The sequence below is a fragment of the Ranitomeya variabilis genome, chromosome 4, assembly GCF_051348905.1.
Source record: "Ranitomeya variabilis isolate aRanVar5 chromosome 4, aRanVar5.hap1, whole genome shotgun sequence".
Classification (NCBI taxonomy): Eukaryota; Metazoa; Chordata; class Amphibia; order Anura; family Dendrobatidae; genus Ranitomeya; species Ranitomeya variabilis.
This window is the reverse complement of record NC_135235.1, coordinates 497,327,552-497,348,842: the sequence shown is the minus strand read 5'-3', so window position 1 is coordinate 497,348,842 and position 21,291 is coordinate 497,327,552. Positions and strand designations below refer to the sequence as shown.

Genomic DNA, 21,291 nt, shown 5'->3' with positions numbered 1-21,291 from the left:
AGATATCATTTCAAGTCAATCATTTATATCCTATTTGGCAAGGAATTATAAACCTCCTTTCTTTGTGCAGAAGGGATAGGAAACCTGGCTCAGCAGGTCATTAAGCATTCTTAAAGCCTAAAGGAGAAAGCTAACACCAAGCTCAGCTGGTGGTCAAACCTCAAAAGGCTGTGAGTGACTGATCTCATATTTTTTTGGCAGCTAGGCTCAGAACAAGGGCTTGCTTGCAATATAGAGTCATACTGAATTGAAGCTGCCAAGGAAAGCTTCTGGAACATTCTAGGAACATACTTCCATAAGGAGTTATGGAGATACTATATGTCCTTGCATAATGTGATAGCTGTATACTTTGGATTATTACAGATGTGGCAATATCAATTAAGTGAGGTTTTTTACTTGTATTATTTCACATAATGCAGTATGAAAAGGCATTTCTTTGCTCTTTTTTATATATATTTTGTAAAAGTTTTAGCAAACTTCTTTTTGCTTGTCCCTTCAACATGTAAGTGTAAATGCTTGATTGCTTTTATTACATATTGAGCGACTTTAGCATTGTATTACTGTCTGTCAGCAATACACCTACTACACCCTGCCTCTAGGGTTTAAATGTGTTAAGGCAGAACGGGAGGCACTTGCTAGGCCCCTGGCTGCCAAAGCAACCCATCAACATCCTGTGATTGCATTGGGGAGGGGCCAATTCCCCTTTTTCCTGCCTAACTACTTAGATGGTGCAGTCATTTCTAACGGAAATCCAGTGGGTTAAGCAACCAGGATCAAAATTTCCACGATTCTGGTTATTGCAGCATTGTGCCATCTATAGTTTCTCTATAAATGTACAGCAGACACTGTACCTTTAAAGGGGATATCTGGGACTTTAAAAAAAAAGGTATGCAGTTGCTACCAGAGGAAGCTACCTGTCTATTGTACCTGGAGCCGTCATTGACCACTCCTGCCAAAGATTCAGCTACTCCCTGTCAACAGAGCAGCAGTTTCTCTTCCCGTTGACAGGGCGGGACTACTGCTGGTGTCATGCCTCATTTTTTAAGTTTCGAATATCCCCTTTAAAGTGGATCTGTCACCAGATTCCACAATGCAAACTGCCACGGGTGGAGCTCAACTCAAGCTGCGGCTGTTAGAGGCAGATGATGCCTGAAAAACACAGCCATCATCTTCGGAGATAGATGCAAACCCGAATCAAGGTCAGTTACCTGACATATGACTTAAATGTACGTCATATGTCAGGACGGGGTTAAGAGTCACAGTATGAATGCAAATCTCTATACATATCAATGTCCATATTGATACAATGTGGATAGAAACACAAAAAATGGTCCATGTGATTTTGTAAGCTAATTTTAGGGGTGCATTTAAATTGATTGGCATAGTATAATGGTCATTTGTCTTATTTTATTTTATTTTTTATGTGGCTGTACTGGGAATGAGGTTTTCTAAAGCCAATACCACAGCTCCACTAGAACCCATCTGGTACGGTGAATTCATTTTTAAAGCATTTTATCTATTTATGTTACTCACTTATATTAATTCTACAGCACTTTATTATTATTATTATTATTATTATTATACATTTACATTGCACCATTTTTTCCATGGCGCTTTACATGTGAAAGGGGCAAATATAGACAAGCACAATAAACATGAGCAATATAAGGCACACACTACAGACATTATCAACACTGTCCCCAATGGGACTGATAATGTAAATTACCTATCACTATGTCTTTGGAGCTTGGGAAGAAACCCGTTCAAACAAGGGAGAAACATCAAACTTCATGCAGATGTTGTCCTTGGTGGTATTTGAACCCGATCGCTGGAAGGTTACAGTGCTAACCACTGAGCTAAGGTACATGCATTCTGCACATTGATAATACAATTAAAAAAACAGTAATTAATAAAGGAAACTACCTGTCAGCAATTGCACAGACATTAAACATGACTTCTGAGAACCTCCCCAGCCACCCTAGCTGCATACGATGGAAGTCCACAGGTTGGCCGTCCACATTTAGCAGTTGCATGCAGCCATGAAATGCTGTCTGGTTGGAATAGCAGCCTGAGCCTGCAGCAGGTTTCGGGCAACCTACAAGACGAAAATGGTGGTTATGGAATAATATCTAATGTACCAGATTTTCCATTTTATCCAGGTCACAAACACATTAAAAATAAATGCATGCTACAAGAATAGAAGGATATTAAAGCATCACTATAATATGCTTCTATTTAGTATTCCTTTTAATCACATATGTGGAGAACAGTCAAAGGCGGTGTGTATCCCCTAAAGTAGCTTTACCTTTTCAAAATGAAAAAAGGAACCTGAAGTGGTCAGCCACATCTTCAAGAAAAAGTATACAGATTGCAGCCTATAAAGCTGAAACGGCTGTCTACTTAGTTCCTGCTTTGCACTGATGAGGGGGCTAAGTTACCCCGCAATATGTCTGCAAATGGAGTTTCTGCTTTAGCTTCTTATTAGAAATATAAGATAGTTTGTAGATACAGCTTACCCCATCCAATATATATATGTTGTTCAGCCTGGTTTCCTGGGCAATCCACTCCACTATGCATGGATAAAGCTTGTGGCCTATCAAGCGGCTTTGTTCAAAGTTGTAAAAATAAGAAATCAAAGTTGTGAAAAGAGTTTTTCCAATCCAGCAAAGCGAATTAAAAGGTTACTAAAATACTTTATTATGACTTCATTAAAAGAGTAGCATGGGCATAAATAATATATCTTATGCATTTCGAGTCTAGCTGATTCTAAACGCGTCCGTATATTTTTTATGCCCATGCTACCATTTTAATGAAGTCATAATAAAGTATTTTTGCTTTTAATTCGCTTTGCTGGATTGGAAAAATTCTTTTCACAACTTTGGCTTCTTATTCTAAGTGAAGTGGCAAGACCCTTTAAAGGGTCAATATTTACGGTACTTTCAGGATTGCTTCTTCTGATAAATGGGGCTACAGCTCCTGTCTTCTTCGCTGAAGAAGATACTTACATTAGTTCCATATAATAATTCACCAATACCCTTAATGCAAATCTGTCATTTCAAAAACTGACTTACATGACAAAACATATCTGAACTGGTTAAACTTCATTCAGTATACCAATTTTACGAGTCTCTGAGATTCAGAAAAGCAAGGTGGCTGCAACCATGATCTACCAAGGTCCATGACCAGTTCTTTATCTTCATCTCGGGCATGTGTAGGCCCCATGTTACGTGATGTATGGCCGACAAATGTTTGCCAAACTTCCAACAGGAAATATCGAGGTGGAACATTATGCACATTATTATGATTGAAACGTCTTCCTTTGAAGAGATGATACAACACCACAGATTGTGAGACTACACTGCATAATAACGAGAGTCTCAGTAGTGTCTCATTCTATGGATGAAATTTGACAGCAATTTTCGCAACCTTCATGCAGCTGTGAGAAATGTTTGGCACAACTATAGTGAAAGTGTGTGAAAAGCAGCACGTCTGACTCATGAGACAGAACACTTCAGAACTTAATTTAAGCCACAATATGAATCATACATGAAATGTACCGTGCTCTGTGGTTTTAGAAGTGAAATTTGGAAATTAAAAACACTATTCATCTTTCTTGGTACTCTATACTTTTTCAATGCATTAAACATTGCTTATTTGTAATTATAGAACAAAGGATGCTCCATAACGCTGACAGATTTTTATACATGGGCCTATTCATTTAAACTAGCGTTTTGCACACTAGTCTTATTGAGAGGCACCGCTAGAGTAAGAAGCCCCTAATTCAGTAAGAGGGACCGGATAACATTTTTGTCAAAATTTACGCCACCAAAGTGGTGGATTTGTCTGGCTGGCTTCATGCATTTTGGAAAAGCTGGCCAAGGCTACGGTAAAAATGCCAAAAGTTGCTAAACTTTTACACAACTTCAAAGTACACAACCAATTTGAAACATTTGAAACTGTTTTATATCAGAAAACTGGAGAAAACACCTTCATGAATGTGCTTGTTTTCTCCTCCACATCCTTTCTATGCCCCTTGGGGCAATTCCTTATCCCCGTTATTGACAAATAAAATGTACTTCTTCTGGATATGGGAATACCACCCTTTCACATTTGGCTGGTATTCCCATATCTAGAGGAAGTGCATTTGGGATGGAAAGCTGGGCTGGTGCTAACAGCTGTACTAACTTTCCCCATGGAACTTTCTTCTGTTAACCTCCTGTTTCCTATTACTTTGCAAAATTAAGATATTGGCATTGGATAATGTTATAAGGTTTAGGCCTCATTCAGATGATCACTGTTCACTGTACTGTTTGTGTTTTTTACATATACAGTACGCACCCATTACAGTCTTCGGTGCTGTTCACTTGTCCACAAAACCACATGTACCCTGCTTTTGAGCTTAGTCGGATATCTCTCTTTTTAAGTGAATTGGCCCATGAACAAAAGAATAGCAGTCAGTTTTTGGCTTTTTAATGAGTTGGAGAGGCTTGTGAAAAATATATAAACATATATATATATATATATATATATATATATATATATATATATATATATATATAGTTTCTTTCATGCAGTTTTATCAGTGATTTTTCACCTATTAAAAAAGAGACAAACTGTAAAGCTTCTCCTATGCACTGCAATGTTAATTACATGGATTAAAGGGGTTGTCCGGTGTGAAAAGAAAGAATACTGCAGTCACTCTGTGTGACTGTAGACTCTTGTATTCCCCCAAGCGTACGCTCTGTGTGCTGTGAGAATTCACCGGTTTCTGAGCCAAGAACAGCATTGATGTGTGTGATATGCATACTCCCGAGCAGATGACGTCTAGTGGGTTCGGCCTTGCTCTATACCAGTGTATGAAGCTAGGGCATGACCTTCTAGTGGGTGTGGTCATCCAGTGGGTGTGGCCATGTAGTGGGCGTGGCCTGCACCATACACTTATATGGAGTGATGACCCCCCTCAACAGCTTCTGCCTGGTAGTATGCATATCGCACACATCACTATCATTCCGTTCTCAGAAACTGATGAATCCTTGCAGTGCACTGTGCGTATACTGGGAGAATTCAAAAGTCTGCAGTCATACAAAGTGACTGCAGATGTTTAATTTTAGACCGAACAACCCCAATACGCACACAGATTTTCATGGCCCTATAGACTTGAATGTGCGATTTTGCTCTCAGACGTGGATCAAAAATGGACATGTCTCCGCGATTTTTTTAGGGACACACAGTCTGAAAAAAATCTCGGACAATAAAGTGAACAGCTCCATAGACTTTAAAGTGTACTATCCATAAAAAACAGACAGGACATGTACGTGATTCACAGACGTCTAAATGAAGCCAGCAAAAGTGTGCACTGTCAGTGAGTATTGTAAGAAGAGAATACAAGGAGCAAGGACCAGCCTCACCCCCCGAAACAGGCGCCACTTTTCGAGGCTGGGCTGTTTTTTTCTCTCTGTATTTTTTCCTGACAGTGCGCTTTCTTGCCGGCTCGTCACTTATTAGAATCGGTGAGGGAGCGCATTGTCACTTTACATTGAAAAGAATATTACACAGTGACAAGGGAGCTTGTACTGAGCATAGATCACGATTGACAACCGCCGCATGCTCAGTAGAGCAGGGACTAGCCTAGCCTGTGAAACGGAGGTCACTGTTAATGCTCCATCTCAGGGTGGGAACAGAGGCTGTGGTAGTTACCGACTCTGTTCCCTGATGAATTCCTGTTTGAGCATCCTAGCATGGGCATTCTCAAACAAAATGTCATCAAAACATAAGTAGGTTAAAAAAATTAAAGCCGTTAGAGTAGGGAGAGAACAGTAGAAACTTTTTAATTAAAATGTATTAGAAAAACTACTAGATTATTACTATCAATAGATTTAGGATGAAAATCAATTTAATTTTGGACCACTTCTTTATAAAATTTCTATTTAGTAAGTGCTATCAGCTGATTAAGTCATTTTTACCTCCAAAGTAATAAGTGTCACCAGATCGAAGCTGGAACTGATAGTTGATTTTGAACTGTGCACCTTCATCATCATCAATAACAACCACAGCAGAGTTCTCTCTGGCCACCAAGGAGACTGAGTGCCAGAAACCATCATTTAGCCGATATCCTGAAAGAAAAAATCTAAATCAGTAACTGATGCAAGCACCGGTACAGCAATCTCTTCCTATAACTGCCACTCTTTAGATGTGGGTCGCACAGTGCTGGCCGGAATGTGTTACTTATTGGTGGGTTTTTTTCAACTACGTGATAACTGTGTAACAGAGAAACTGCACATGCTCAACACAGCAATATACACTGAGTTTTAGGTGCGGATTTTCCCCATAGAATTGCATTAGATGTGGAAAATCAGCAGGTAAAAAAAAATGCATATGCATTTTTAGTTAATATCTGTAGAGGAAAAACTACAAAATGGATGTAATACACACATGCCTATATCAATGAAGGTTTATCAAAGTCAGTTATCAGGAAATATCAAAAATAAATCAGCTTTAAAATATCAAAAAGAGACAAAAACTGTAGCATCAAAACGGCGATTAAAACACATGTAAAAAAAACTGCACTGAAAAACACAATAAAAAAAAACACTAGTAATAGGTGGAAAAATGCTGCAGAAAATATGCAATATCAAAAACTCATCTTGGGAACGTAGCCTTTAATAGGTTTAGTTTTGTTTTTTTACTTTAAATACATGTATTTGTGGCTAAGAATATATATTTTTAATTGGGTTTCATTAAAAAGGTTGCACTATTTAAGTTTTTACAGGTTCCTTGATCACTTGCACTTTTTCCTTTAATGTGGCTTGTGCTCATAGATTCACTGAGGGGATATGAGAAAATCACAGAAAAAAAGAGTTACTACAAGCTCAGTGATGAATTCTCAGTTAACTCATTCTACAGCCAGCAATAGACAGTGCAGCACTGAGGCTTTAGGCCGGAGACACACTGGTGCGAGATACGGCCGAGTCTCGCTGGTTAAAAGCAAGCTGTGGCACCTGCATTCCGGAGCGGAGCGTGCAGCTGCATAGCAATACATGGAGCTGCACGCTCCTCTCCGGAGTGCCGGTGCCACAGCTTGCTTTTAACCAGCGAGACTCGGCCGTATCTCGCACCAGTGTGTCTCCGGCCTTAGAAGGATAATGGTGCAAAATGTTTAATGAATCCCATGGCAAAAATTATTTTAGCCCTACATACATGCTTTTAACCCCTTCCCGACCTGGCAATTTTCCTTTTATTTTTTGCCTTCCTTTCTTCCAAAAGCTGTAACGTTTTACATTTTTCTGTTGACATAACCATGTATTGCTTGTATTGCTGGGCAAGTTGTACTTTTGAATGACCCCATTCATTTTTACCATGCATTGTACTTGAAAACTGGGAAAAAAGTCAAAGTGAGGCAAAATTGTGAAAAAACCTGCAGTAGTTTTTTTTTGTTTTTTTTTTGAGTTTCTGTTTTTGTACTATTAATAAAGATGACCTATCAGTATAATTCACCAGGTCAGTAGGATTATGGCAATACTAAACTTGCATTTTTTTTTATATAAATGATGAAATTTTTTTTTTAGAAATTAACTTAAAAATTGTTTTTACTTGAGTCGCCACCCGTAGCAAAGAAGCAGACCCCGCATGCCATAACAACATATTGGTGCATCAATTCCATAAAGAGCATTGCAGTAGCTCATAAAAGGGGACCTTGTCAGTTGATTCATGCTGGTGAAATTGCGGGCAGCATTAATCAGAGCCTGGATGTATGAATTCAATCAGGTACGCTTTTTTCTGAAATGCTCCTGAAGTGGGTGAGGTAGAATTAAATGGCTTTTCAAGCTATGTTTTACGGAGTGTTTGAGCAAAAAAAAAATACCGGGCTGCAATTCTGTAGCATAACGCAGTAACAAATGCTTTAAAACTTTGGTAATGGGGAACAAAGTGCTTGATTCTCCTCGATCCTCTGGTGCTCCATTATAAATAACAACTATACCTACACTACCAAATTGACTCAAAATAAATATGTTATACTAAACAAACAACTGAATAAAACATTTATTATATAGATCTTAGGTTGGGTTAAGATTAGCGTGTGCAAAATCATCTGTTTTTCATACAGAAAAAAAAAGATCATCTTTCATCTGTATTGTATGCGATCTAAATGGCCATTTTTTACATCCGCATTCCATTCATATGTCTGTTTTGTATGTTCTGTTTTGTATGACATCCGTTTTTTATATGAACCTTAAAAGGCCAAGTATCGTTTTCCATGTTAATTATTGTAACAGATCTGTGAAAAACGTGACATATGGATGGTAATTCGAATGTGATCTGTTTTTAGCGCACTCATTGACTTATAATGGGCAAGTCTGATCTTAAATACAGATCAAAGAAGTGCATGCTACAATATTTTACTTCATGAGAACTTCCATATTGAGATGCAGTGGTCCTTTTGCTTTACCTGTGCTATCCATTTTACATGTGGACAGCACACAGACAGTTTCGCGCCAATTCATCAGACTGATTACTTCAGAATTCTGAAGTAAATTGCTCTGAAAAAACATTTTTGCGCAACATAGATTTGCACAAAAATTTTGCAACTTTTGGGCAGAGCTGGAGCGGGACACTATAGCTCATCTAATTCATGATGAGTTGTGGCATACCTTACTTCAGAAATCTTACTCCAGTTTGTGAGGCGCGCACCACTTGTCAGACGTGATGGATTCATTAAGAGGCTTATGCAGGAGTATCTGACTCCAACATGCCCCCTCGTCAAGACCAGCATTGTTCATGCTAATCTTGATGAATCTGAGTCTTTATATGCTTTTCTGAGTGAACAATTATACTAGAAGTGCAAGATCTACTACTCACCAGCCGCAAACACCAGCTTCTTTCTGTGTGGCTGGGAGATGGTCACGTTGATTTGACCTTCACTCAAAGCCATTTCCAATGATCCAAAAGAGCCAGCAAAGTTGGTGAACATCAGAAGACCAACGGTGTCCCATGTCCGAAACTTAAAGCTCACCATCAACTTTAAATTGGCAGGAACTCCCGGTATCATAATATAGTTGTTAATGCCAGAAAATGTGACGGGAACATAAGGCATCTCCACGCATGAGAAGCGCACTTTGCCCTGTTATGTGACCCAAAGAAAATGTCAGTAGGGAATCTACAAGATGGGGTGTCATTAATAAAGGATGAGGAGCTGTAGAAAACAGAGCTATCATTTTAAATGATCAGTAGAGACCACATTTTACATTATATTGCAACATAAGAAAGATGTGAATGAATACAGATACAGCATGCACATTAATTTTAAGAACATACATGGCATACAAAGGAGGAGTGGCATAATTTCAGAGAAATTATTGATTCAGCCCAGCATGGAGTTCAATAGTGCTGTCGGTTCTGAGTGAATAAGCAGCTGCAGGCATTTGTAAACCAATTATCGAGGCTCGCATTCCTCTCATACAGGGCAACATGCTTTTATCCAAAATGATCGTCACTGATGTCTGAGGGAATGCTCATTTAAAGTGGAGTACTGATTATAAATTATACCAACCCTCAATCATTCCTAAAGGCAAAACTTACACTGGCAAAATTACTTTTCTGTCATGTTATAGCAATAAAACGAAGTGCCCCCTGTGGTTGGACACATGCCCTTCAAATTCCCTCTTCTTTGTTCTGATGCCTTCTTCTGTCCAGCTGTTACATACTTCCTTAGTCTACTTTTTTCTATACATGTTATGTTAGGGGCACTCTGCCAATGGCAGATGCACAAATGCAGGAAATATACGCCTAACAGTGGCCATGCTTAGGACAGATGCCTAGTCATCCATGCACCAAAACCAGTGCAAAGGAAAATGAGTATTTTCCCTTGGCAACACATTACATTTCAGAGACTGTTTGAAAAGTGAAAGAAGCAACTTGATTAGTTACTATGAGCAATTACTATGGGGCAGTTTTGATAAATCTCCCCTCATATTTGTAGTCACTTGTGGTAGGATTTGAGAGTATTTCTGTCACAACTCTGTTGTCAGACACACCTGGGGCCAGATCCCAATGCTAGGGGCGTCATAGCTATCCCTGCTCCTTGGATTACTTCTGATGGTGAAGACGCCAGGGCCAGGTACCTTTCTGAACTCCTGAATTATCCCTATATCTGACCCCTCCCCCACCCAGGGAAGTGGGGAGTAATAATGTATGTATATACACAAGCCAGGCTAACAAGGGAGGATGTAAAGAGAAATGAAACTACAAAACATACACTCACTGGCCACTTTATTAGGTACACCTGTCCAACTTCTTAACACTTAATTTCTAATCAGCCAATCACATGGCGGCAACTCAGTGCATTTAGGCATGTAGACATGGTCAAGACAATCTTCTGCAGTTCAAACCGAGCATCAGTATGGGGAAGAAAGGTGATTTGAGTGCCTTTGAACGTGGCATGGTTGTTGGTGCCAGAAGGGCTGGTCTGAGTATTTCAGAAACTGCTGATCTACTGGGATTTTCACGCACAACCATCTCTAGGGTTTACAGAGAATGGTCCGAAAAAGAAAAAAAATCCAGTGAGTGGCAGTTCTGTGGGCGGAAATGCCTTGTTGATGCCAGAGGTCAGAGGAGAATGGGCAGACTGGTTCGAGCTGATAGAAAGGCAACAGTGACTCAAATCGCCACCCGTTACAACCAAGGTAGGCCTAAGAGCATCTCTGAACGCACAGTGCGTCGAACTTTGAGGCAGATGGGCTACAGCAGCAGAAGACCACACCGGGTACCACTCCTTTCAGCTAAGAACAGGAAACTGAGGCTACAATTTGTACAAGCTCATCGAAATTGGACAGTAGAAGATTGGAAAAACGTTGCTTGGTCTGATGAGTCTCGATTTCTGCTGCGACATTCGGATGGTAGGGTCAGAATTTGGCATAAACAACATGAAAGCATGGATCCATCCTGCCTTGTATGGAGCATCTTTGGGATGTGCAGCCGACAAATCTGCGGCAACTGTGTGATGCCATCATGTCAATATGGACCAAAATCTCTGAGGAATGCTTCCAGCACCTTGTTGAATCTATGCCACGAAGAATTGAGGCAGTTCTGAAGGCAAAAGGGGTCCAACCCGTTACTAGCATGGTGTACCTAATAAAGTGGCCGGTGAGTGTATAAATATGCACTCACAAACAACAGAGTGGAACATCGGGAAGTAAAAGGAAGGAATAATCAAAGAAGAGAGGATGAGGATATGCAGACAGGCAAATCACCAAACAACAGTCTTTAGAACAACATTCCAAATGCCTCTCCTAACATCTGAAACCTCCACTCCACACCAAAAATCGGATTGCATTTGTACCAATTTAATCCTATACTTGTGTTCTCAATGGTGTTCTGTCTCCTGCTCCAATCGGATCACGATGTAATGGAAAAAAATGCAACATGCTGCAATTGCATGTGAAATTCTTATCGAACGCATCCTTATAAGTCTTCAGGTGCCTGTGAAACATCGCACTGCAGTTGGATATCACCCAAGTGCAGTGCTGCTATTCCCACGGAAGCCAGCAATGAAGGAGATGGAGAAATTAATTTCTCCGTCTCCTCCGCAGCTGAGCTGCAGTCCTCTCATGCTAGAGGACTGGAGTACAGAGCACTGACAGGAGCCGAATGTAAAAATACTCTCGCATCAGATATGAAAGCTAATATGACTCCAGCCTAACATTGGCAATCCAGATTGCCAGAAAACCGTATAAATAGGAGAGGGGAGTGGCCAATGCTGAACAGCTGAGATCATACAAGCAGGAAAGCTTCAGACTCTAAATTGTAGAGTTTAATCTCTGCACTGATAACAGAAACCTGCACCAATTAATATGAAAGAGAAATGCTTCTAATCAGTGACAGAGTATGTGAAATCAGATGATGCGGTCTTCTGGCCACTCTCTGTCATGGGTTTACCGCAACAATTTCCCTTGGTGGCTTATTACAGTTTTGCTCAGTTATCATATCATCACTGTGTGTTATAATTGACCATTGTGCAACTTATTCCACATTCACACTATTAGTAATTGGTCAGTATTTTACATCAGTATCTGTAAGCCAAAACCAGTAGTGGGCGATAAATACAATTTTACAATGGCAATTTTGTACGTATTGTAAAGTTATATTTTGTAAAATAGTACCACTAGTTTTGGACACTTCGAAAACACAACATTGTCTTACATACAGTGGGGAAAATAAGTATTTTATACCCTGCTGATTTTGCAAGTTTTCCCCACTTAAAAAGAATGGAGAGGTCTGTAATTTTTATCATAGGTACAGTTCAACTGTGAAACAGAATCTAAAAATAAAAAAACAGAAAATCACATTGTATGATTTTTAAACAATTAAATAGCATTTTTTTGCATGAAATAAGTATTTGATCATCTACCAATCAGCAAGAATTCTTTCTCTCACAGACCTGTTTCTCTCACATACCTATTTCATGCAATAAAATGCAAATAAATAATGTGAAAATCATACAATGTGATTTTCTGGATTTTTTTTTAGATTCTGTCTCACAGTTGAAGTGTACCTACAATAAAAATTACAGACCTCTCCATTCTTTGTAGGTGGGAAAACTTGCAAAATTGGCAATGTATCAAATACTTAGTTTCCCCAAATTTAGAGATGCTATTTGAGATGTCAGAACTATAATTTGAAAATCTAGTTGCAGCCAACCTGTGTATACTATGACCGAGGCTCCTATATGTCACGTTTGTTGAAGTTTGAGTTTTCTCATGTTAGAAAGTTGTCTACTATAATAACTTCTTGATCGCTTGGGGGTCCGACTGCTGGGACCCCCACCGATCCCGAGAACCGAGGCTTTTCAATCGAGCAGTGATCGATCATGTACACGTCGGCTCCATTCATTTTTAATGGGCGTGCCAAAGACAGATTTTGTACTTGCATTATAAGGTCTCATTCACCCGTTCAATTTGTCGTACATGTCCTTATCCATGTTTTTCACAGAGAGTATATATAAGTGCTTCTCACAAAATTAGAATATCATCAAAAAGTTAATTTATTTCAGTTCTTCAATACAAAAAGTGAAACTCATATTATATAGAGTCACTACAGAGTGATCTATTTCAAGTGTTTATTTCTGTTAATGTTGATGATTATGGCTTACAGCCAATGAAAACCCAAATGTTATGATCTCAATAAATTAGAATAATTAACACCTGCAAAGGCTTCCTAATCGTTTAATAAGGCCCCTTAAGTTGTTTTAGTAGGCTCCACAATCGTGGGGAAGACTGCTGACTTGACAGATGTCCAGAAGGCAGTCATTGACACACTCCACAAGGAGGGTAAGCCACAAAAGGTCATTGCTAAAGAAGCTGGCTGTTCAGTGTGCTGTATCCAAGCATATTGATGGAAAGTTGAGTGAAAGGAAAAAGTGTGGTAGAAAAACCAGGATAACCACAGCCTTGAAAGGATTGTTAAGAAAAGGCCACTGCTGCTGAGTAGACTGCTGCTGGAGTCATTGTTTCAAGAGCCATCACACACAGATGTATCCAGGATATGGGCTACAAGTGTCGCATTCCTTGTGTCGAGCCACTCATGACCAATAGACAACGCCAGAAGCTTCTTACTTGGGCCAAGGAGAAAAAGAACTGGACTGTTGCTCAGTGGTCCAAGGTGTTGTTTTTTATATGAAAGTATGTTTTGCATTTCATTTGGAAATCAAGGTGCGAGAGTCTGGAGGAAGAGTGGAGAGGCACACAATCCAAGCTGCTTGAGGTCTAGTGTGAAGTTTCCACAATCAGTGATGGTTTGGGAAGCCATGTCATCTGCTGGTGTAGGTCCACTGTGTTTTATCAAGACCAAAGTCAGCACAGCCGTCTACCAGAAAATTTGACAGAACTTCATGCTTCTCTCTGCCGACAAGCTTTTAGGAGATGGAAATTTAATTCTCCTGCAGGACTTGGCACCTGTTCACACTGCCAAAAGTAACAATCAAAGCAACCTGGGCTTCCATAACACCTCAGCAGTGCAACAGACTGATCGCCTCCTTGCCATGCTGCATTGATGCAGTAATTGATGCAAAAGGAGCCCAGACCAAGTGTTGAGTGCATTATCTGAACATACATTTCAGTAGGCCAACATTTTGAATTTTAAAATAATTTTTCAAGCTGGTGTTATAAAGTATTCTAATTTACTGAGATAATGACTTTTGGGGTTTCATTGGCTGTAAGCCATAATCATCAACATTAACAGAAATAAACACTTGAAATAAATGACTTTATTTGTAATGACTCTATATATGAGTTTCCCTTTTTGTATTGAAGAACTGAAATAAATTAACTTTTCGATTATATTTTAATTTTGTGAGAACAACCCGTAGTCGATAGGCACATTCACATGTCCTTTTTCATTTTTTTGGAGGACCAAGTTCTTATAGAAAAAATGGAGAGGAGACATGACCATTTTTAATCTTATTTGTGGATCACAGTTACCTTTTAAGGTGAATGGATCTATGAAAATAACACTTGAATGCTACCTGAGTGCTGCAAGCTTTTTCTGTCTATTGTCTAAAGGGTAGTAGAAGCTTGGAAATTTTTACTTTATTCATCCAGGATGGATTAAAATCAGATTAGCACACTGATGAAAAACAGTTCTATTTTTTTGTACACAGAGCCTGAAGTCTGAATGAGGCCTTTATTATATACTATTTAAGTTATAGCTAGTCTCCGATTTCTGAAATGCGAATTTAAAAAAAATTATATGTTGACGCGTTATAAAATGTAATATCTATAATCTGTAACATAGCTATATCACAATCTTTATACAATGTGTGCACAATTAGTAGTGTTGAGCGATACCTCCCGATATCCAGAAGTATCGGTATAGGATTGGATCGGCCGATATTCAAAAAATATCGGATATCGCCGATACCGATATCCGATACCAATGCAAGTCAATGGGACAAAAATATCGGAATTAAAATAAACCATTTCTTTCCTTGTAGGTTAATTCTACATGAAGGAAAACAACTAAGAATAATGTAGGATGTATTGGGGGAGGTGGAGGAGACATTAAAGGCATAGAGGTTTAGGCCAATCAAATGGAATAGCAGGAATTAATTTTTTTTAAGACTTTCGGAGTTACCAAGATATTGACTATGTTAAGATTTTTTAAATTTTGTCAGATATTTATGTTTCACTACTTCCATGCTCTTCACCTTCTTTTTAACTTCTCCCACACTTTCTTCTTCATCATCCTCAGCAGCAAAAAAGCTCCTCTATGTACTCCTATATAGTGTTTTTCCACAATCTAGCTGGATATGGATGGAAAGCCACTAATCGGATAAATTTGAAAAAATATACAGCAGGCAGCACTAATTGAAAAAAGGACAATGGAACAGTATGAGGCAGTGACGCACGTTGAGCTGACTACAACCAGTGGTGGCTGCAGACCAGACTACAGAGTGAGCTGCACTCACACAGAGACCGTGCAGACAGCCGTGAACAGCGCTGCAAGGCAAAAGCAAGGATCTCACACAGCGGTTGCTAAATTAGCCTGGGTAAAACACAATGAAGCAAATCGCTATCTCAAAACTGGCCCTCAGTCAGAACAGCAGCGTCCTGTCCCTAACTGAATTCACAGCAGAGTGAACCCAAAATGGCAGCGGCGACTTTTATAGTGCATCATGACATCATTTCAGCAGCCAATCACATACCGCGAATATCGGCCGATACCCGATACTTGCGGTATCGGAATGTTCAACACTAATTATTAGGCAATTTGTATTTTTAATGATCAACTGCTTTATTAATCAACTATGGTGCTGTTGGTCAATCCAAAAGGTTAATGATCCTAAATATTTAAGTGAAGTTTTGTCTTTCTTAGGAGAATAATGCAGGATTGTTATGAACTTAATAAAAACAAAAAATGTCCCATCTCGGTTGTATATTTTCATCTGTTAAAGAGAGAATAATAACCAAATGATTTGAAATGTACAAAAATATAATTTTGACATCTCCCCAAAAAATTTCCATTGACCAATATAGCCCCCCTTCTTTTCAATAACAGCCATAAGCCTTACATCCATGGAGTCTATCAGTTTCTTAATCTGTTAGCTACCAACTTTAGAAAATCTGAATAAAAATGATGATATGGCCAAAAGATCTGCACACAGAGTAATTAACAAAATTGATTTATGACCTAAACAAAAAAGATTCATTTTATTGCTTTAGCTTACTATTACTCATAAAAAATCCAAGTAATTCCCATGTAAATGCTCACCACAAAGCGAATAGATGATTTATTTCTCCGTGCCAGGTCAGCGATGTGTACTTTATTAAAAACAATGTTCTCAAGGCAGCCGCGGAAGTTCTGCTTGTAAGTGATGGTTTTACCTTCATGTAAAATGCCAGCAAAAAATATCTGCAAATATAAAAATAGAACCGTAAAAATACAGGCTTGAGTCAATGTGAGCTAGAAACCAATAGACATACATACGCTCGTCAACAATAAAATTGTAACACGAAGAAGGAAAAGCCATGAAATTATCAATCTATAGATTGTAAGCTTGCGAGCAAGGCCCTCACTCCTCTAGGTATCTATTTTGAACTGTGTTTTTGTTACGCTGTAATGTCTATTGTATGTACAAATCCCCTCTACAATTTGTAAAGCCTTGCGGAATATGTTGGCGCTATATAAATAAAATTATTATTATAATCTGCAAATTATGATAAAATAGAAACAAAGATCTCAATTCATGATGGTCATGTAAGAATAAGATGTGTCTAATTAATTAAGTGGCGCACGCTAGTCAATTAATTTGGCACATCTTATTACTGGTGTGCGCTACAAATTTTTATGAAATTATGGAGAGTTCTTTGTCATGCTCTGTCCTGCCCCAGTTCATGAAAACACCAAAAGTTGCAAAATTTTTGTGCAACTTCGAGTTCCGCAAATGTTTTGCAACTTTTCAAGCTGTTTTACCCTGGAAAACAGGCGAAAAACACTTTGATGAATTGGGTTCAAAACATTTCAATTTATTCAGTATTGAGTATGAGAGCTATGCACAGGAATACACAGCATACTAATGTGTTTAAAATGAATCTGCCAGTAGGATCAATCCTCCTAAGCCGTCTATATGAGCATGCAGATCATAGAAAGTTGAATAAAATGATACCTTGATATATGTGATCCGATGTCGTATTCCAGAGAAATCCACATTTTCTTAATATGTAGTTGAGCTGTTAACATCTATGGGCAGACACTGTTCCGCATAAGAATATGCCTTCAGAGCTTATTTTAAATGAAAGGGTAATGTTATGATCCGGTGACCTTGGAGCAGCCAGCATGAGACTTTCTCAGGAGTAAGTGGAACCTGTACTGACCGCAATTCCTAAACTGACACCGCAACTAGAAGTAGCCGTGAGGTGTACCTATCACATCCTAGACACCTCGACACAGCCGGAGGACTAAATACCCCTATAGATGGAAATGGGAAACCTATCTTGCCTCAGAGCAGAACCCCAAAAGATAGGCAGCCCCCCACAAATATTGACTGTGAGTATTAGAGGAAAGACACACGCAGGCAGAAAACAGGATTTAGCAAAAGAGGCCACTCTAGCTAAATAGGAAAGGATAGGACAGAATGCTAAGCAGTCAGTATTAAAACCCTGAAAATATCCACAGCAGATAATACTAAAATTCCACCATCTAACTAAAGACATGGAACGTATATCTGCATCTCCTGAGAATCCAACTTGACTGAAAAATCCTAACACAGTCTGAGCTGGACAAGAAAAAACAATGAATAGCACTGATTGTGAAGCACACAACATGTGTGCTGAAGAAACAAAAACCAGAGACTTAGCTTTTGCTGATTTGGCAGTTGGGCAGAGGGAACCAGACTGAGATCCAAAACCTTCAAGAACAATGGACAACTGGCAAGGACTAATGAATCCAGCAACCTTAAATACCCCAGTCCAAACTGCAATCAGCAGGGACACCTGCCCAGGATTGCAATCCAGAGACAACTGCACTACCACCAACAACCACCGGAGGGAACCCAAGAGCAGAATTCACAACAGGGTAAACTACCAGTGTGAGACATGTTGCTAACACAAAACAGTAGAACTGAACTTTGTCTCATTATAAATACATTTGCAGCTGCAGCTGTCACAGCTCTGCTGTATTGCAAGACTGACTACCTGTGAGATGGAAGCTGAGAGGAACCTGCAAATGTGTCAGTTATAATCACACACAGCTCTGCAGTGAGATCAGGAGAGCAGACAGCGGCCATTACACATTCCAGTGGTTACTCCACCTTTCACTTATAATAAGCTCTAGAGGTGGAGTCTCATGCAGGCCCATAATCCTGAACAGCTCATATAAGAAAAATGTAGCTTTCTTTGGAATAGTACATCGGAACGCAAATATCAAGGTATCACCTTATTCAGCTTTCTGTGACCTGCATGCCCATATAGATGGCTGAGGAATAGGGATGAGCAGATTTGTGGAAGTTCAGGTTAGGGTACCTGACAAAAGTTCGGTTCGCAGAACATTACCCGACATTGAACATGAACCCGATCTCCACTGAAATCTATGGGGACATGAACTTTGGACCTGGGAAATTCTCTCTATCTTTCCTTCCACTGAATCTCCGAACATTATAACGGACTTCTGGGAGAAGTCTTTGTTTGAATGTTCGACTTCGGTCATCTATACTTAGGAGGACTGAGCCTACTGACAGATGCACAAGTACAGGGATTTTGGCATCTGGCGCTCTTACTTGGCACTGAATAAATAGAGATGCTTTTCAAATTTTGTTCCCATTTTTTCATGAATGGCATATCATTAACATGTCTATCCATTCTGTGATTTCCATAATTCCACAACATTTCCTTCTTAGTGCTGTAATTTCATTCTTGAGAAGTGTATAAGTCAACATAACATCATATAGACGTATAGCAATTAACAATCACAATAAATAAGTGTGTATGATAACAATACGGCCGGTGTCCCACTTGCAACTGCAATGTGAGAATCTCGCACGAGTCTCTCACCTCAATACCCGGCATTGCTACCGGCGGTTCGGACCCGAGCATTCAGCTGCATAGAAATACATGCAGCCGCACACTCCAGTCCCAAGTGCCGGCAGCAGTGCTGGGTATTGAGGCAATAGACTTGCACGTGTTTCTCGCATTGCAGTTGCAAGTGGGACACCGGCCTAAATCAGAGAATGATAGAATGTTAGAGTTGGAAGGGACCTCCAGGGTCATCATGTCCAACCCCCTGCTCACTGTTAGATTCACTAAACCATCTCAGACAGATGTCTGTCCAGCCTTTGTTTGAAGACTTCCATTGAAGAACTCACGACTTCTCGTGGTGGCCTCTTCCACTCATTGATCACCCTCACTGTTAAAAAGTTTTTTCTAATATCTAATCTGTATCTTCTCCCTTTCAGATTCATTCCATTGCTTCTTGTGTTTCCGTGTGCAAATGAGAATAAGGATTATCCCTCTACACTGACATCCCTTCAGATATTTGCAGACAGCTATTAAGTCTCCTCTTAACCTTCTTTTTTGCAAGCTAAACATTCTCAGATCCTTGAAGGGCATAGTTTGCAGTTCGCTCACCATCCCAGTAGGTCTTCTCTGAACTTGCTTCAGGTTTTCAATGTTTTTTTTTTTAAATTGTGGTGCTCAGAACTGGACACAGTATAACAGATGAGGCCTGACCAAGAAGGAGAAGAGGGGGGAAATTACTTCACGTGATCTAGACTCTATGCTTCTCTTAATACATCCTAGAATTATGCTTTCCTTTTTTGCTGGTGCATCACACTCTTGATTCATGTTCAGTCTGAGATCTATTAGCATATCCAAGTCTTTTTCACACATGCTGTTGCTTAGTTCTACTTCTCCCATTCTGAAGATTAAATTTTCATTTTTCTTGGCCATATGTAGAATCTTGCATTTCTCCCTGTTACATACCATTCTGTTAGCCGCTGCTCATTGATGAGGCTTATTTAAATCCTTCTGAATCCTTTCTCTGTTTTCTCTAGTAATAGCTATCACTCCTAGCTTTGCATCGTCTACCGATTTGATTAGTTTACCTTCAGTTTCTTTATCTAGATCATTTATAAAAATGCTGAACAACACTGGAGCCAGGACAGAACCTTGTGGTATTCCACTTGCAACACTCTTCCAATTGGATGTACAACCATCACCACTCTTTTAGTACAATCAATGAGACCGATATGAATCTACCTAACCATAGCCTTGTCAATCTCATACTTGGTCATTTTTTCAATAAGTAGGCACACAATGAGTCAGTGTAAATTTTATAGTCTAGACTTAGACACTCCTTTTTGACGGATCTATCTGGAGCAGAGGACGTTTCTCAGACTTTCAAAACACAGTGTATGTAGAAAATGCACGTAGCTGTATTATGTAAAGGGTGATTCCCTTGCTACTTTACCAGGAAAAATTGATGTAACTTCTAAAAGAGATGGTCAACCTTACTGAAATTTGTACTGTACATACTTTTGTTCATGAGAAGTGAGAGTGTAATGAACCACATCTCCACGGTAAATTGTCTTGCCAACTTGTCACCCCGCCTGCCATCTCCACTATGAGATAGACATACTGCACTCCTTCCTGTGCATCGGTAGTTTGTGTGGTGCTTGCAATTTACTCCTGCAGAATTCCTTCATTTGTTAACAATGTACAGATACAGTTTGGAGGAGCGGGTTTTCATTGTGAAAACTTATTGGAAAACTGAGTCCTTACAGAGGTGCAAATAGAAGTTTGGAGGTCAAAATCACCATCCAAACTGTGCATTTAAGCTTTCTTTGATGACGGAGTAATTTCCAATGGACTGCGGCCACCAAGATAGCCTGATTTAAACCGCAGGATTTTTTCCTTTGGGGCTATTTGATAGGTCAGGTGTACAGTAATAAGCCACGACCATTACAGGCACTCAGAGAGAACATACAGCGAGAAATTCAGGCTATGACCCCTGACATCCTGCGGAATACATTCAACAATATGAAACGGCACGTGTAGGCATGCTGGTATGTGAACGGTGGACATTTTCAACACCTGCTTTAAAACATCAGTTTCTCATGAACCAAGGTATGTACAGTCCAAATTTCAGTACAATAGATTGTCTATTTTAGAATTTTTCCCAGGTAAAGTAGCGAGTGACTCACCCTATACTTGAAGAGAGGACTAGGAATCATAAAAGCCACACCAGGAAGAATACAAAAAAAGGACATGAGGTATTTTAACTATGCATTATGCATTTACTCTTAGGTAG

General features: G+C 39.4%; 1 protein-coding gene across 1 annotated transcript in view; it reads right to left on the bottom strand.

Moving 5' to 3' along the window:
• The window catches only part of CNTNAP1 (contactin associated protein 1), a 173,182-nt gene that overhangs the window by 60,676 nt on the left and 91,215 nt on the right, over positions 1-21,291 (bottom strand). Inside the window, exons 7-10 of the mRNA XM_077252002.1 lie at positions 16,261-16,401; positions 8,857-9,118; positions 5,964-6,113; positions 1,924-2,095 (exon numbers count right to left, since the gene is read on the bottom strand). Of these exons, the coding sequence (XP_077108117.1) occupies positions 1,924-2,095; positions 5,964-6,113; positions 8,857-9,118; positions 16,261-16,401 (725 nt within the window). The remainder of the gene's footprint in view (positions 1-1,923; positions 2,096-5,963; positions 6,114-8,856; positions 9,119-16,260; positions 16,402-21,291) is intronic.